The 17,660-nt window shown below is 44.9% G+C and overlaps 1 protein-coding gene across 4 annotated transcripts in view; it reads left to right on the top strand.

The window, feature by feature from the left end:
- Positions 1 to 8,477: 8,477 nt before the first annotated feature.
- col8a2 (collagen, type VIII, alpha 2) overlaps positions 8,478 to 17,660 on the top strand; it is a 53,420-nt gene continuing 44,237 nt past the window's right edge. Inside the window, exons 1-2 of one of the 4 annotated variants that reach the window (XM_048993702.1) lie at positions 8,478 to 8,591; positions 8,990 to 9,126. Coding sequence is in view for 1 of the 4 variants with exons in the window: in XM_048993699.1 (XP_048849656.1) it covers positions 10,902 to 10,918 (17 nt within the window). In the remaining 3 variants the exon portion in view is untranslated. The other 3 variants (XM_048993701.1, XM_048993700.1, XM_048993699.1) reach the window with 3 other exon arrangements.

Raw genomic sequence — 17,660 nt, forward strand, 5'->3', positions numbered from 1 at the left:
ATTTATATTCAGGTCAGTTATCATTTTAATAAATTATTCCCAGTTGAAGTATCACCACCTTCTCTCATGTAATCGGCTTAATGCCAGTATCTCTGTTATGACTTTTTTTAACTGAAGAACTTAAACAGCAGAACACGCTGTGGTAAACATCACACAAACATCACGCAGGGCGCCAGGCTCAGTCGGACACCAACGATTCTGTATTAGATCAATATCCCCAGTTGCAATTATTTAAGATCACAAGACAAAAACCAAATTTTCTGTGTGCTAAGCAGATGTTTATCTAGAGGGGGGTGTTCGTGCATTTATACAACTGGGAGAAGCCAACTGTAATTTAGGTTAACGACATTGTCCAGCCATACAGCTATTGTTCTGATGACCTGTTCTGATTTTCAGTTGTTAGTGCAGACTGGCCCTGAGAAGGATAAGAGGATGGATGGATGGATGGATGGATTCTACACTACCTGCTGCCGTAGTTTTTGTTACTGGACTGTTTTCTTCTCCCAGTTTCAGTTTATTTTCTGTCATGTTCTGTAGCAGTCTGGCATCTTTTTGATTTGGAGATTCGCATCTTCCTGTATCTCTTTGAGGACATTTGGAGTGATTCCTCAGCAGAAAAATGTCTGGCTGGGAGAGGGGATTTTCTGCGAGATGGAAATGGTCCGTGGGGCAGAAAAACAGAGGTAGTTAGTGTCTCCCAAGATGCTTCAGGTTTTATAACCCAGAGAGTCTCTTAAAGTTAAGTCCCCTTAGACACTGCCTAAGTGACCGATTTGCAGAATAATGAAGATGCAAATTGTCTGAAAGCAATGCCGTTCTTGAGCTTTCAACAGTTACTGTCCAACGTTAGAGTGCCTAGGATCTATTATCAAAGTAAACTTGAACATGGTTTCTCGTCGATCCGGTCAATAGTATTTCTTTGGCACGAAATACCTCGTTAATGAGGTATCATTAAAGCTAAAAGGAAGGACTGCAGAATAGATTCTCTCTTGAAAAAGTTCTGAAAGAAAAGTGGATCCTACCCTGTGCTAGTTAAAATACATAATAAAGTGCTGACTGAGTGTATTAATCTCATAGCTATTTATACACATTTGGTCATTCACAGTATTTTGTGCGATCCATTATAACTTGCTCTGATTTAATATTACTTGACTATAAAGCATTAAATTCAATTAGGAAAATAGTCTACTGTTTTCTTTTGTCATGAGACCAGAATATTGCCCTCTTGTGGTGGAAGCTCTAATCAGACGGACTAACAGATGGACTATATTACCTATCAGCCCAACAATCATAGAAAATTAATGTTTGGCATATTTTGAATATCAGTGTTTACTTCGTCTTTAATAGAACGCTCTTGGAATTGTCAGAAAATGATTGTTTGGGTTTACGTTGCGTCCTGCTGTAGGGGAAATTGCTGTCATGCCGACTTGTTTTGAAATGAAGAAAGATTTTAAAATGTTTGAAAAAAAGAGTAAAAGGAAAAGTCTGCCGCCCCTCCCCTTCCCTTTTAAGTTCTGCTTTCCTCCAGAACGAGTCCAGCTTGACAAAATGTGCCTGAAAATGAGGCTGATTTGTCCTGCGTTATCTTTCAAGAATAACAACTCGGTGCCAATGCGTTCCTTATCGTCGCAGCCCAGCCCTTTTTCTGAATGGTAGCCTCTTGGTTTAATTTATAGGTAGGAATGTTATTTTCTTAGTGAAATAACTGACCACGGCTACTGGTTATCCGGCTTCCCTAGAAACACTTGTTTGTGGAGAGATGCTTTGAAAAACGAAGGAAGGGGAGCAATACTACAATGCAGGACTCGATCGGAATTTCCCGCATTCCTGTCTGCCCCCCAACTCCATAGACAAGCCATCTGATTTATTTACCCCTGTCTATCTGCGTGTGTATATTTAATTTTGTCCACTGAAATCTGCTTTTCCTCCGCATAGCCCGGAATGATACAGTACACCTTCTGGAAACAATTACAATGTAATAATCTCCACATTCTTTCATGCCGCGATCTTGGCTGATTAAGTCTTTGCTGGTACACAAAGCCACCAGCCCTCGCCCTTCCTCACTCGCTTCTCCTTCTACGGCACCGCCAGCGGCCGTCAATATTATTATTTGGGAAGCTGATATTAGCGGTAACGCCGGACGAGGAATCTGATGTCTGTCCATGCAGCTGAAATCGAATGTTTTTTTTTATGTTTACTTCTGTTTCAGGCTCGCAGCTTTGGTTGCTAACGCTTCCTTCCATTGTGAAGCAATGTCACGGACATGATCAGTGAAACGAAATACTTTCAAATTGGTCATCGTTAATCTACCTTCTTTTAAAATGTACTTTATATAAAGTAATTGTAGGTATAGATGTTATTAAATACGTTCGTGTACTATGTATACTAAATTGCATAAGACATGAACAACCTTGGTCAGCTGGCTGGCATGAGATTTTCAACTGCACCACATGCACATATATGCATATATATTTTCATATATGCAACAGTTTTATTACCTTGTAAATAATCTGGAGGGTTTGCACACTACCTCAACACTTTTGATGTAGCTAACTTTAGGTTTATAATGGAATAATGCTGATTTGGTGTGAGATTTCTTGCTCATTTGGTGTGAGCTTGAATGTCAGAAAGGATGAGTGTCATGCCAGGTGCATGAGAGCTGGCAGCAGCGCATTAAAGTAGCATGTAAAGTACGCAGCATGTAGTGAGAAGTGTGCATTGTCATTGTTGAATAGTGTTCGCTGCTTCACTTTTATTTCTCTGCAGAATCAGTTACACACCCTGAAAACAAAGGAATGAGACCCTCTGCAGCGCATCCATCCATCCATTTACTGAAAGCACTTATCTGGTTCAGGATTATGGGGGTCTGGAGGCTACGGGCACAAGGCAGGGAACAACCCAGAATGGGGCGCCAGCCTATCGCAGGGCACACTCACACCATTCGCTCACACACTCACACCATTCGCTCACACACTCACACCATTCGCTCACACACTCACACACCATTCGCTCACACACTCACACACCATTCGCTCACACACTCACACCTACGGCAATTTGATAACTCTGATTAGCCTCAGCATGTTTTTGGACTGTGGGGGGAAACCGGAGTACCCGGAGGAAACCCCACGACGACATGGGGAGAACATGCAAACTCCACGCACGGAAGCCTGGTGTCAGAGGTGTGAGGCCACAATGCTAACTACTGCACCGCCGTGCCGCCCCCTGCCACACATCTTACTTCATAAATATAAATATAGTTTATTACATATATTTTAACCACATTAACAATGTATATAATTTTTTTCTCCATGTGCTTATGAGGCAGGTAGGGGCTGTAACTAGAAACTCTGAACCCATGTCAAAATGTTTCCTTTGCAATTTTACGTATAATTTTACGTATTAAAGGGCCCCTGGCAAGTGCGGCCCCCTTGAATTTGTCAGAATATCCATGCCTCCCCGACGCCCCTAGAGGCACATTCCTGTTAAAAAAAAAATAATCTAAATATTTTCTTAATCCCATTTGTGCATTGTGGGTAATATTAAAGACCATTTGATTCTTTGTCTTGATTGGTCCATGCAATATATTGTTAAACTCACAGCCAGATCTAATGTTAGCTTCTCTGCAGCACTGATTGGTTAGACCACAGTTGAATGATGAAGAGGATTAAATATACGCTGCAAGGGGAACATGTGGCAGCACAAAGCACATGTGCAGGGTGGGAGTGTCAGGGTATAATTTCACCAAATTATCTGTAAGGCAAGGCTAATTAAATGGGAATTAAAAATTACTTCAATAAAAATTAATGTTATTGACTCCTCCTTCCAGAGGTCTTACTCAGCCTCGCTACTATACAGAAAGGGAAGTTTCCAAGGTGATTTGGATAAAAATATCTGGTATAGGCAACTGGGTTGTTACATTAGTTAACTTTGATGGGATTTACTTCTGAGGTGAGGCCTGTATCATCGCTCACTGCTGTGGGTTCCATGGAGCACATCTGCGTGGAGATAATTAGCCCCGTGTCACTGCCCTGCCTTTTCTCCGCCAGCTTTTCTCCACATGTACCAGGGCATCTTCTGAAACGTGTGCATGTAATCAGCAAGTAGACATTCCAGCAGTTTTCTCCAATTCCAAACAGAGAGGCCATTTTTTTTTTTTGTTAACTAACTTTTTTCCTTTAATTTTCTTGGCCAAACAGAAGTCAGATTGTACCCTGGATCAGGCATTTTGTAGATGGCGAACGCCACCATCCTCACATTATTGTCAAATGTTCTTCCCCAGCACTGAAGAATTAGCTATTAGCAAAGACTGTGTGTATAAAGCGTCTGTCAGGTGCTTGTGGGCCCAGGCTGGACATTCACAACCTCCACCTCCGCATGGTCCGCTCTACCTGGGCAGCATCCAATAAACGCCAAGACAGGAATTTCTTTCTGAAATTCATATCAATTTCAGCGACAATGTCCCCCCCCCTCCCCTTCGCAAGACCACCAGCACTAGCCCCATTTTGCCCAAATGCCAGACATTCCTATTGAAGGTTACGGCAGATGAAGGCGGGGAGAGATCGTCCACATAAAGCAGCCTATTTAAAGCAGGCCAGAGACTGATGGGCAGCTGCCAGGGATGAGAGGAGCCTGTCGCAGCTCCCGCTGCGGAGCCTCTGTCCTCACAAAGCCCCTGACCTGCCGAAACCCTTCGCTTCCGCCCCATATTCTTCATAACAAAAGGCAGTGGAACTATTATGAAATGATTCTCCCTGTTTTGTTTCTTTCGTAATTAGTTTCACATTCTGCCGACATCTTTATTCAGTTATGGAAATTACAGACAATAACTGTGTGTATTTTTATTCAACATCTGGGCGAGTTTTAATGAACACGGAACTGAAAGCCGAACTAATTCTCATCCTCAAAAAATATCACCCCTGCCGTTGCTTTCAGCCTGAAATGCGCGAGTCGGCGTAGATGATGGAGTGGGAAGAGGCACAGGGTTGTTTTGCAGAGAAACAATGAATTCATAAAGGGTGCATAGCGCCCCTAGTGGAGTACAAGAGCGCTGCGCCATCTTACAGTGGCACTCACAGTTTGTACCTGACATTTAAAGGCACTCACTGGAAATCCAGCTCCTTTATACGTCACTATTTAAGTACTTAGGCGTGGGGTCAGAACTTATTTTCAGCAGCACACAAAAAAAATTCTAAAAAGATGCCAAAGTGTGATGTCAAAGTATAGAGTCCCTTTTATTAAGCATTCCTGTTTGTGGTTGTGTTCGATCATGGAACACTAACGCAGAAAAGACGTATGAGTGAGCAAATTTCCAAGGTGTGTCAATAGAAAAGCTTCCACCCTGTAGCTAAAGTTAGCAAGAGACTAGGGGCCCCTAACCGTCCACACCCCCAGCCCCCAAGTGACGCCTTTTAAACAAAGTCATTACTGGCCGAATGGAACTACCATGACATCCGGTTACTGGGAAATGTACCTGGCAAAACACACAGGCACAAGGCCCCCATTGATGACATCATCACCAAAGGCCTGGCAAACTCTGTCTTGTAAATGTCTAAATGACATCCATTCAGTGCAGCTATTCAGTTATTGCGTATTGGTGGGGCTGACTTCAGTGGATATTTATTTCATTATTGCATATTAGTCATTAAGGATTCTAGAAATAGATACTTGATGTGGCTTATGAAATGGACAAGATTGGGATTTTGATGTTCTATGCTTTATTTCATATATTAAACCCAAACATTTGGAGTGAACAAGGCTGCATTTTGTTCTTTCCATGTTGTTTAAGATCAGATAAATATGAGAGCCACAAATCCCAGTCTGAACCAGTGTGTCCTTAAATATCTCCATTGTTTGAACTTTTACTCACATCCAGATTTCTTAATACATGACATTTCTGTTATTCTGAAATCAATTATGCACTAAACTATCCTATACTACGATATAGTTTGCATGTTTAAAGTAATTCCGATTATGTTATGTATCAACAGCCTGTATTCTGACTGTAACATTTTGGACGTCAGTCCAGTCCTCCAACCAATAGTTTCTGCAGCTTATTCTGCATAAACAAATATCTAAAAAAAAAAAAATCCTTATTTTGTTAGGTTTTGGGTAAGTCACTACTAATTGTGAACAGACAATATTGAATTTAAATCAAATGGTCTGGTTTTCCTTCCATTTTTAAATCTGCTGACCATTTTTATGCAGATGTGGTGCAGAAGACTTGCAGCAGGATGCAGGAAAGCACACGTTCCTGTTGAACATTTGAGGTAATCATGCCTGTCATGGACCCAAGCAAGGCCGTTATGTGAGCAAGCCAGCCTGACACAACAGAGCCCTTGAACGAACAACGGCAGAGTTGAGTAAGATGCCATATTTAATCAGTGATTGAGACTATGTAAAAGGCTAACCTGAGACATTTCATTTGAAGATAAATGTAGATCTTTGAGTGGAAAAGTTAACAAAAAAAAATTACTGCAATTTGGAGATAGTGTGCTAAAATTGGAAAGGCTGAACCTAAACTGTTATGCCGAGCAACAAGAAGCTCACTAAACTAAGAAGCATAACAGTTAAACTTCTGTCTTGTTTTGTATTTTTTCCTCGCTCGCTCAGTCCCTCACTCTGTTTTCCTTAGTCCACATTTCTAACCCTGGCTGGCAATGTACTGCCACATTATCAGATTGCTCAGTCTGCCAGTTTCTGGTCCCAATAGATCCGGCAGTAAAAAGCCGGCCTTTTTCCTGTCGGCGGGCCAGTGAGCTGCTGCTCCATGGTCCATTTCCAGACCACAGCGACATGCGAATGCCGGTGCGGTCGGGCCCCTCGCATACCTTTGGCTCCTCGGCACTCCGAGCGCAAATTAGCGACTGGCGATACGAGCGCGATAGGGACACAATGCAAACGAAGAGGGGTGGTCATCGAGTACAGCGGGAACGCGCTTTGTGCTCAATGACCGGCTTTGTCAGAAACGTAGCCGGTCTGCTAGGTCCAACCCCGGGGAGAACTTGGGTTTTCGGGCGGGGCGGCGGTGAGAGAAGAGGGTTGTGTTCTGTTTATCAGATGTAGCCTTTTTAAATTTTTATGAACTAAATATCACCTGATCTAAGAGGCTGTTCATCCTAAATGGGGGCAGTGACTGCCTTGGCATGGAACGCTCTACGGTCACACAGTCGAGGTCGTCGTGTTCCTCCAGGACCCCATGAGTGAGAAGCTTGATGACTGATTTCCGAGTAAAAAATAGGAATAATAAAAAAAAAATGTTTAAGGCAGGGCACTGCTTTATACCGTACGTATTTCATGTAGAGAACCACAATAAATGCAGGTCTCACAAAACATTATCGTTTGTACTGGGGCTTGGAGTCGAACACACTGATACTTTTATACAAAGAGTTTAATTCTGTTGCAAAATGTTCTGTCAGTGTAATGAGTCAACTGATGTGTGATCTGAGCAGCCGGGAGCCTCCCCAGGCCGGAACGCGGGAGCCTCCCCAGGCCGGAACGCGGGAGCCTCCCCAGGCCCGAACGCGGGAGCCTCCCCAGGCCCGAACGCGGGAGCCTCCCCAGGCCGGAACGCGGGAGCCTCCCCAGGCCGGAACGCGGGAGCCTCCCCAGGCCGGAACGCGGGAGCCTCCCCAGGCCGGAACGCGGGAGCCTCCCCAGGCCGGAACGCGGGAGCGTCCCCAGGCCGGAACGCGGGAGCGTCCCCAGGCCGGAACGCGGGAGCGTCCCCAGGCCGGTACGCGGGAGCCTCCCCAGGCCGGTACGCGGGAGCCTCCCCAGGCCCGAACGAGAGAGCCTCCCCAGGCCGGAACGAGAGAGCCTCCCCAGGCCGGAACGCGACATGCGTGCTGCTGCTTCCCGGATGATAATCAACCCCGGCTGGTGATAATCACGGGGGGAGCGCGGTACCACGGAGCCTCGCTTCCTACTGTAGCTTCCTCTGGGTCTGACACACTATAGGTACGGCTCACAAAGCGTATGAAACCATCTTGGTGTGTTTTACAGTCTGCTAAGCAAATTCTGCTGCTGTCTGCTGCACAGAAGGACAAACCCAGGGGCTGATTTGTATGGCTGTAAACCTCAAGTCACAGGTGAAATTCTCAGGTAAAATTTTGATTTAGCACCCTTAGTATATTACTTATATATTAGTTATCATTTATTTAATCCATTATGTAATTGATGGCTGAAAAGTGTACCGCAGAATCCTATCTTCTTCAGTGTATGTCTGTGTGTATGTGTCTGTCTGTATCTTAGTCTGTGTGTGAGTGTGTGTGTATGTATGTCTGTCTGTCAGGCTGCTTGTGTGTTTAATTTATGTGTGTGTGTGTGTGTGTGTGTGTGTGTGTGTGTGTGCTTAGGCGAATGCGCGTGTGTATGTGTGAGTGCATGTGTATTTGTTTTCAGAGTGTTTGTGTTTGAGGTGGAAACTCCCACCTTATTCACTCATTCACTGCCGCTTACATTTGCTTTTTGTATTAAAGGAACCTAAGAAACAGTTCCGTCTGGGAGGCTGCTCTCTCTCCCGCTCTCTCTCCCCGAAAGGCAGTGCCAGTGAAGGGAAAAGCAGGCACGGGGGACACTGCATCTTCAAGGTGCCTGATAAAGCCCGGCTGAGAGGACCTTTCTCTCTCACTGAACCTGGATCCAGCCTCAGCACCTTCTCTCCGAAACGCTCTCTGGCTGCTCTCTCACTCCCCCTCGCTCTCCTCCTCTCTCTGCTCGTTTCTCTCTCTCCAGTTTCTCCCTCCTACTTTAACCCATGAACAAGTGAGCGCAGTGATTCTGAAGGTGCTTCACAAATCAACTTGTAGTCAGCCTAGAGGACAGCACTCAAAAAAGGTTTTTTTTTTCTCCTTGCAAAAAGCACATGGACTAAGTTTTCACCAGAAACAAACAAAAACAAACAAAAAAAGAATCTTCCACCTGCAGACATAAAAACGTTTTTTTTTTCCCTACATCTGTGTGATATTTTATTTCCTTTTAATTGCAGGACGTTGTACATTTAAGTGTTTTCCCCTCCATCTCCTTAATTCCTGAAGTTTGAAGGAAAAAGCAGAAGATACCTGCCAGAAGCTCCACCGATACACCAAGAAATATTTCAAATTTTTCTTCAGACGGCAGAGAAAGGTAAGAAGTTACTCCTGTTTTCCTTTCATCTCCATTCATGTAATTCTTGAATTTTTCCTAATATCACATGTTGGTCTAGGTCAGTGTACAAAAACCAAGTGCAACCGAAAAAAAGTGTAAGAGAAAGCTGATGCCTTTATTTGTTAGTCATGGGACCTGCATAATTCTCACTGGTTCGGTAATTCTAGGCGGGGAATAATTCTGAGGAGATTAAAAACAAAATACAGCATTTATAACAATGCTTTCGCTTGTCAACATGTTTCATTCTTCAAAGCTCCCAAAGTTGCGTCTGGGAGACAGAGTTTCTGCCAGGGGATGGCATTGATTATGTTTCTGAAGAGCTCACTTTCATCTGTTTTTTTGATTTGGAAAAAGAAAACAAGAAAACTTACTGTATACTTAGAGCACGGTTCTCTCGCGGCGTGATGCAGCGTGGAATCAGAGGACGCTCAGTGCATCTAGAGGAGGGCAGGGAGGAGGTGCTGCGCTGGTATGGGCTGCAGGTCTGGTACCAGACAGCAGAGAGAGCAGCTGCTTTCTGGAACTGTGACTGACAAGTGTGCCTGTGGTCTTCCTCACGCCAGCCGCTCGCTCAGAGTGCAGATTAGTGCTCAGTAGCGTAATTCGGGCTAAGCACTCTTCCCCTCCACCCCCCTCGCCCTCCAGGTCTCACAGGTGCTGCCACCACATAATACACATCCCATCAGACATGCTTTAGCCATGCTGTCATGCATCGAGGATTCCTTTCTCCTCTGCCTGTCCAGACTCAGCTTCCCCTCTTTATTGGTCATATATCCCGGCTTGCTTGCAGTTTAACTTGAAAATCTTTTTGTTGACTTTATACTGAAGCTGTGACAGTATCATCTGGTCGATTTCATGTCAGTGACTGGCTCTACCGGAAACAGAACCCCCCCCAGCCAGAGTCCCTCATGTATATTTTGTCCTCGCACCTCACATTTTTCTCCTCCCGTCCAAACACTGCTGGCAATACAGTCTTTCTCTTCTCGATATTTTTTCAGCATCATAAAATTTTTCATGTGCAGAGGAAGAAGAAAATAACAAAGCCAATTTCATGATACGTTCTGCATCTGAATCTCTGGGCAAGCTCCGCGGTGTTTTTCACTGCTTCATAATATGTTATAATATGTTATCCAATTCAAACACAGGGGGACTGGATTCAATAATACATTTTTTCTCTACTGAGCAGCAGGACTCAGCTTCTAGAATTTGACGGTGCTGAGACCCAGCCCAGAAAGGCTACATTCTCAAAAACACTTGGCATATGCTCTCTCTCTCTTTCTCTCTCTCTCTCTCCCTCCACCTCTCTCTCTCTCTCCTTCACTATCTCTCTGGGCTGTGTGCAAAGTTCCTCTCTCACTTTAGTGCCTCAAAAACCAATATAGGTGAGCTGAGATGCCACCAGGAGGGCAAACAAAGAGGATGCAGTGGAAGATGCTTCATGTTTAGTCTCACTCCTCTCATGGGAAATGTGATTGGTTAGCTAGCACACGGGGCGGGATCTCACTGACTTTTCTTAGGTATGCTTCAGTCGAAACGTGCAAAGTCTGCGCAGTATGCATGTCTGCGCAGTATGCATGTCTGCGCAGTAAAGCCTTAATTTGGGAAGTCCTCTCATTCCATTAAGCAACATGTCCATCCCACCCCCCCCCCCCCCCCCCACTGTCGGTCTGCACATCCAGGCACTGGAGGGGCTGTAATTGCAGGACCGTATAACCAGACTGCTGAAGAGCAAATTTCCAAGACTCCCTCAGTACATGGATGGGATAACTGAGTGAGTTTCGGAATTTTACCGGAAGTTCTTCATTAGATTACATGAGAACTGAGTAAATTTTGTCCATTGATAGGCCAGGTACTGCTAGAGACTCTGGGCCCCATGAAAGCATATCATCCGACCCATTCAGGGTCGCGGGGGGGTCTATACCCCGTCCCGGAAGCCTTGCATGTAAGGTAGGGAATCGCCCAGGATTGGGCGCCAACCCATCACAGGCCCTCAACCCAGACCAATTCAATTATGCTGCAAATGTTTTAGGATTCCTGTGATTTAGGAGCCCCTGGAATCATCCTGACCCCCCGCCCCTTTATAGCACCTCTGATTGGCAGCCTCATCTCAAAAACAACGAAACATGGACTGAGGTTTGGCAATTTACTCTTCAATTTGCCTCTTTGGACGAGCCATTTTCCAGGGATCTCGTGGTGCTTCCTGGTTGCAGATGCTCTAGAGCCCAAGCAGCAGCTTCTCACTGAGACCCTTCCATGCTCCTCAATAAAACTTCACTCATCGTTAGGAAAACCGATGAACATTACAGTTAAAACAAAGGTTTAGAAATACGGATCTGCTTATGGTCAGTTTGACATGCCTGACTGCATTATTCACTGCTTGGACCAGAGTCGGTCTTGAAGCTGTGGAGTACTGAGAGTCTACATTCACAAAATACTTTTGAAAATGGTTGGATTCTGTCCAGTCTGACTGGGCATGGACTTTGGACTTTGAGACAGAATATCAATTTTAATCCAGTACTAAACCTGCAACCAGTTCCGGTTGCTTTTTTAAAATATTTTTCTTCCAAAGGAATGCTATGCTAGAGCATATATGAATGTGAGCTAATGAAAAATTGTTTTTATATTCCAAAAAATTTAAATTCTGTTGTAAAGAGCTTGTCATAATTCCTTATATCCCCACTTTGTGGCAGTTTTAAATCTGATACTCGTGTTCAATCAGTCTATGCTCATGTCTGGTTTGAACCTGGAAGTTTATAGCAAACATTTCGGGTAGTTTAGACAATGCAGTGCTACTAGAACATTACCAGAAATCCTCCTTTTCTCAGTATTTGTGGAAACAGTGAGTATTTTCTGCTGAAAATCAGAGCTACCGCCATATCTGGCTGCAGGTTATCTGTCACCATATTAAAAGTGCGCGTACACACACCGGCTGGGTGCATTTGCACTTCAAAGCACAGTGCTGTTTTAAGCAGAAGGTGTCTGATTTGTTATTGTGTGCATGTGATGATTTGCCTGGATGTTTTTCTTCCTTGGTATAGTTACTGTGATGACTGGTTTGGTTCGCACCCAGTCGCAGCTGTGAAATCCAGTGACTTCCCGTCACTCTCCATTTCATGCCAAACCACAGTACAGGGACACATCTGTGGCAGTGAACACCGCTGTTGTCCCATTACAGCACCGTTTAAAGCATGTATTGGCTGAAGTTTTCAGGCTCATACCATTGGAGCCACAAGAGGGCAGTATTTCTAATGCTGTTCTGCAGTTCTGTGATCACTTACCTAGACTGTGCAGAGCTGGCCTCACAGACAATGATACAACTGATGTGCAAACAGTGAACCTTTATGAAAACATATCGCATTGACTCATAAATTAAACGTTACCAGGATGGTAAATTAGCTAATAAATCTGTAAGATTTTATATAGAGAAATGCAATGCAAACTCTTAAAGTACTTTTATAATATCGGTTCTACTGAGGTGTCCGGTGGAAGTAAGATACGATTTTGATTAAACTGCTGATTGATTTTTCTTGCAGAGAACACACTTTTACAACAAATGCTGGGTTTAATCCTAATGATATTTTAATTACCAACTTTTCTGGCTGTCCTATCTTGTTAGTGAAATTGTTTAAAATGATTATTTAAACATCTCAAAAGTAATTTATAGAGAGATGTGTGTCATTTTGCCTGTAATCTCCTACTGTCTTGCACTGCAGAAGAAATGCAGACTCCGGTTTGCTACGGATCTCTGTAACTGGTACATTTGGTGCACAGATGAAACAGGAAATTAAGTGGAATGACTCCCATTACCAAGGAAACTCAAATGCCCGACTGACTTACCTTCCAAACGCGAAACATTCTAATTCTTTAGCAGGGGCCTTTGTTCTTTTCTCCACACGGAGAGTTTCGGCTTTTCTATACGTGTGTTGGCGGTGAGGCAAGAATCCTGCTCCTGACTGAGACAAGTAATCGCATGGCGGCCGAAGCTGAGCGAGGATGCGGCGGCGCAGGGCGAACGTCCCGCAGGGCGAACGTCCCGCAGGGCGATGGCGCTTGGTGCGTTTCTGTCGCTTACGATTCATTTTCATCAAAAGTGAGAATGAGTGTCCGAAAGCTCAGAATGTATTGTGGGTTGTTTGCAGGGCAGAGGGAGGCATGACCATAGACTGGGGAGGGAGGGGGGTGTATATGAGGGAAAAGTGCAGATTGTGGGTATTAGAGGCAGATTAAGAGCATGCAAGGCGCTGGGAGTGACCTGTGAATGGCGGGGAAACTCTTCATAAGACGGGTTCGGAGGTGATTTACGGCTCTGTTTATGGAAGTATAATGAGCCCTGGTGGGGGGAGGAGGTCCACAGCTATAGGCTTTAGCCAAAGCATGGACACGCTGGTAGGCCAAGTGAACACGGAGGCAACACATGTACAGGAACCTGGTGTGCTTCAGCGGGGTAGCAGCATGAGGCTAAAATAATACATCCAGACAGGCTCATTGACTCGACTTTTCATAGACCACATGACCAGTGCACCCCCTTCAGGGGGAATTTCACACAGCGTGCTGGAGGAGACACTAATAAAACTAACATCTGCATGCCTCTGTGCGTCTCCCCCTTCCTCCTGCCTCCTCTTCCCCTCTTTCACTCCCTCGGAGTCTCCCTCCCAGCCTGTTGGACGCGGGACTGTTTTTCCGTTCCACTGGCGGCGTTGGGAGAGATGGGAGCACTGGGCAGCCGCCTGTTGATGTTTTTTCTTTTGCCCACCATCGGCTCTGTCATCACTGCCGCTCTTAAACGTGTCAGTGGCGAGACCCTAAAGGCTTCCTTATCGCCTGCAGGCCGCTGGGGGGCCCCACTGAGGAAATGCTGTGTCAGCTGGTCCCCCCTCCCTCTGTGTGTGTCGCTCCCAGAGAGCTGGTGGCAGACTGTAGTGACAGACAGTTTGGGGGGGGGGGGTTACTGTGTCCACATGGATCAGGATCCACATGTCCTGGATCAGTGGCTCTTTGATATCACCCTGCTTATTGGACCAATTTTGCTAAATGGACCAGAACCTTCAGTCACACGTGTGGAGGTTCAAGCTGTATATAAACATTTACATTTATTTATTTATCAAGCGCTTTTGTCCAAAGCAAGAGAGAAAGCAGGATCAGCCAGCCCCTGCAGCAGTTTGGGGGTTAAGCGTCTCGCTCAAGGACCCAACTGAAATCACTCCAACTACAGGAACTGAACCCGTGATATAGTATCCGATCGTAGGCCAGAGCCGCAATCCGCAAATCCACACACTGTCGAATATGGCAGCTGTAAAGCTTGCTATCAATGGGTTGTCTTTTTGTGTACTGGGGGAAGCTGCTGTTGTACCTTTGAGCAGGGAGCTTTACCTGTGCTTCTGGAATAAAAATATCCAGCGGTATAAATACGTCTCAAACTGCAAAAGAAATGTGACTTCGCCCAGTTAAGATATAAAACATGCATTGTTAAACTCAAGGGCAGTGCATGTCATCTCATAATAAAATTGGCACACAGACAAACATTCATATGTATATACTCAAATATTTCAGTTACTTTGGTTAAGTTAAACCTCGTTCCTTGGCTGTGTGTATGTAACGAGGGGGTATAATCAAGGACTGGCTGTAGTAGGCAAGTAGATCCACCAGCACAGGTACAGAGAAGCCAGTAGAGCAAACGCTGCTTTGGGTCTTATATATATATTTTTTTCTAATAATAAATATCATAAGGAGCAAGTCTGTCTACCCTTCGGCGTTAAAAGGGTGCTGCTGATGACAGCACTGCAAAGCTATGAACCTCATCTGCCTTTCACCTCTGTTTCATCCCTAAATATTTACTCCAAGAGTCATGTTTGTGATAGCGAATGTTAACATATTGCGCCCTCAGCTGATGTCTCGGTAGTACATTTTTAGCAGCGTTGTCTCATTAGCTGTCTCCCTGGAAGAGCTGTTCGGCTCGTGAACTTCACTCCTGAAAGATAAAGTGGAACGCTGGCTTGAGTATGGGCCGATCCATGAAGTCCAATGAAGCGTGGTGTTCGTGGAGAGTCAGGCAACAAGACAGGAGACGCTGAACCATGGCAAGGGCCGACTTGGACGAGCTACCGAGGGTTCTTCTTGAGAACTGGAGCGGCCAAAGCTTTAATGTGGGCAGTAATATGTGGTTGTGAGGAGCCTGTTGGGTAGCGTGAGGCTTTGTGTGTGGTATGGCTGGGACGGCCGCAAGGGAGAGAGGGTTTGGTTGTTGGCCAATTCCCCCAGAAGAATATGAAAATCACAGCTCCCTCATGTAGCAGATATATAAGGGGACATGATAGCCAGCTGGAGAGACTTCACTCCATTGTTTGGTTTAGTTTTACCTGTTTAAGAAAATCCAAGTGAAAGAATGCAGTCGTGTTGGCTAGAGGGTGGTGTTAGCTGGACTGTGGAGGTTGAGTTTATTTGTTTGAGTTGTTCCTTCTCCCCTGCCTTCTTGTTCAATGTCTGGCACTGAAATCCAATGATCAGATCCAAGACTGAACAAGAAAACACAAAGTTCCTCTTTAGGTCACGTCCTTTGTGTCAAATGCAAATTAGCTTTTTTTTTAACAATAGATATTACAAATGCCATGTTTTATGTCGCTTGTCAGCAGGTGATGAGTAAAAATATTGCCTGGTGTTTTAGTCTGGGTGTGAATCGGCAACAACGGTTATCCAGATGTTTGGGGGGGAGGGTGTATTTCGTGGGGTTGGGGGCCCTGGATTTTTGTAGTGCTGGTGCACACCCCCTTTGTCAGCACCCCCTTTTGCCCAGACCCCCTTTGGCCACACCCGCCAATGTCTACACCCCCTTGGCCACACCCCTTTGCCTACAACCCCCTTGGCCACACCCCTTTGCCTACACCCCCTTGGCCACACCCCTTTGCCTGCAACCCCATTGCCCACACCCCCTTTGCCTGCACCCCCTTTGCCTGCACCCCCATTGCCCACACCCCCTTAACCACACCCGCTTTGCCTGCACCCCCATTGCCCACACCCCCTTGGCCACACCCCCCTGTCTTCCTTTTGAGATGAAACTGTTCTCACACATCCCCATGTGAGTGTTCTGCAGACGCCAAAGGAGTCTGGAACCTAGAATTAAGCGCTTACTGTTGAGGAAGTGCTTTCATATCCACTGTAATACATCTGTCTGGGTTCCTCCAAAATAGAGAAGAATAACGGCCAAGCGTTTTATTCTCCTCTGCTCCTTCTTTCCCATCCACCGCCCCCCGCCTTTCCTGTACTTGCTCCCAGCCAGCTCTTTGTGTTTTGAACTTCGCCTGGCCTGTTGAAATGGCCTTTGTTTTGTCTGAAAGTGGTCTGTGATGTTCTGAACGCGATGGTGCTGCATGGGATCCGCGTCATGGTGTTAAAATCCCACCCGGAATAACCTCTACCTAGTCTGGGAGGGTAACACAGTTCTGCATGTGCTCATCACAGCCAGTTCACAACAGGGGCCTGACCCAAGTCTTTAATCCAGGCTTTATTGTAATTTTGGACAAAGGAACAGTTTTTAGATTTTATCAGTCCAGTTTCTTTAACCCCGACGGCCAATATCAGAATGGAATTTCAGTACATGAGCACATTATCACTTGCGTCTCCTCAGAGAAGAACTTTGTAAAGGTCAAACATATTACGTTTATTTATTATTATTGTTTAACGATGATCACCTTTTTGGGTATTGCTAAACTGAGGTAGATTTGTGGTATAGAGAGTGAACGTTTTGGGACAATATTCATGCATGGGGGCATATGTACCATTATAGTGCTTTTCAGCGTTTAATGTGTGCAGCTTCAGTCTCTTGCTGAACAACAAGGGAACGGAATATTCGTAAAAGCTAATGTTTTGGTGCAGGACCTCAGCCGATGTTCGTTAGGTTAGTGGTAAGATAACACTGTGTATTAGCAGCTAATGTGCCAAAACAACCGAGTTCGAGTTGCGTTCTTTGGTGCTTTGAAAAGCGGCGCGAACACGAGATGAGAAGGACGAGATGAGTCTGTTGTAAGCTGTGCATTGATGATGGAGCTCACTTCAATACTCTGCCTTTCCTTAGTCTACACTGGATGTACCAAGTATTATAAAAATGTTCAGTTTATGAATTTTAGGGAAGGTTTGGCTTCTAAAACCTCCTGTTACTCAACAAGTATAGAACTGGACTAATAAAGCAAAAGTGGTGGGTTCAAGCCCCAGGCAGTACTCTTTAATGTTTGTAGCCCCTTTCTCTACTATACTGTAGATTTCTTTATTCCTTTAAATAAAATCCATCAGATCAATGAGTAAAATGTTAAATTCTCTTGATTGTTTTTACTAATTTCATGATTTTTCTGTAGTGTGTATGGGGGGTAAAAGCTTCCTGAAAAATTCCTGTAAAATTGAGGTTAAGTACAATATCTCATGGCTTAGCAATGACACTTGCTATTATTGACCACCTCCTGTTATTAAATTCAGAATTAGAACCTGACAGTATCACTCTGGCCAGCTATCATCATCATTGCCTA

The sequence above is a fragment of the Brienomyrus brachyistius genome, chromosome 23, assembly GCF_023856365.1.
Source record: "Brienomyrus brachyistius isolate T26 chromosome 23, BBRACH_0.4, whole genome shotgun sequence".
Taxonomy (NCBI): Eukaryota; Metazoa; Chordata; class Actinopteri; order Osteoglossiformes; family Mormyridae; genus Brienomyrus; species Brienomyrus brachyistius.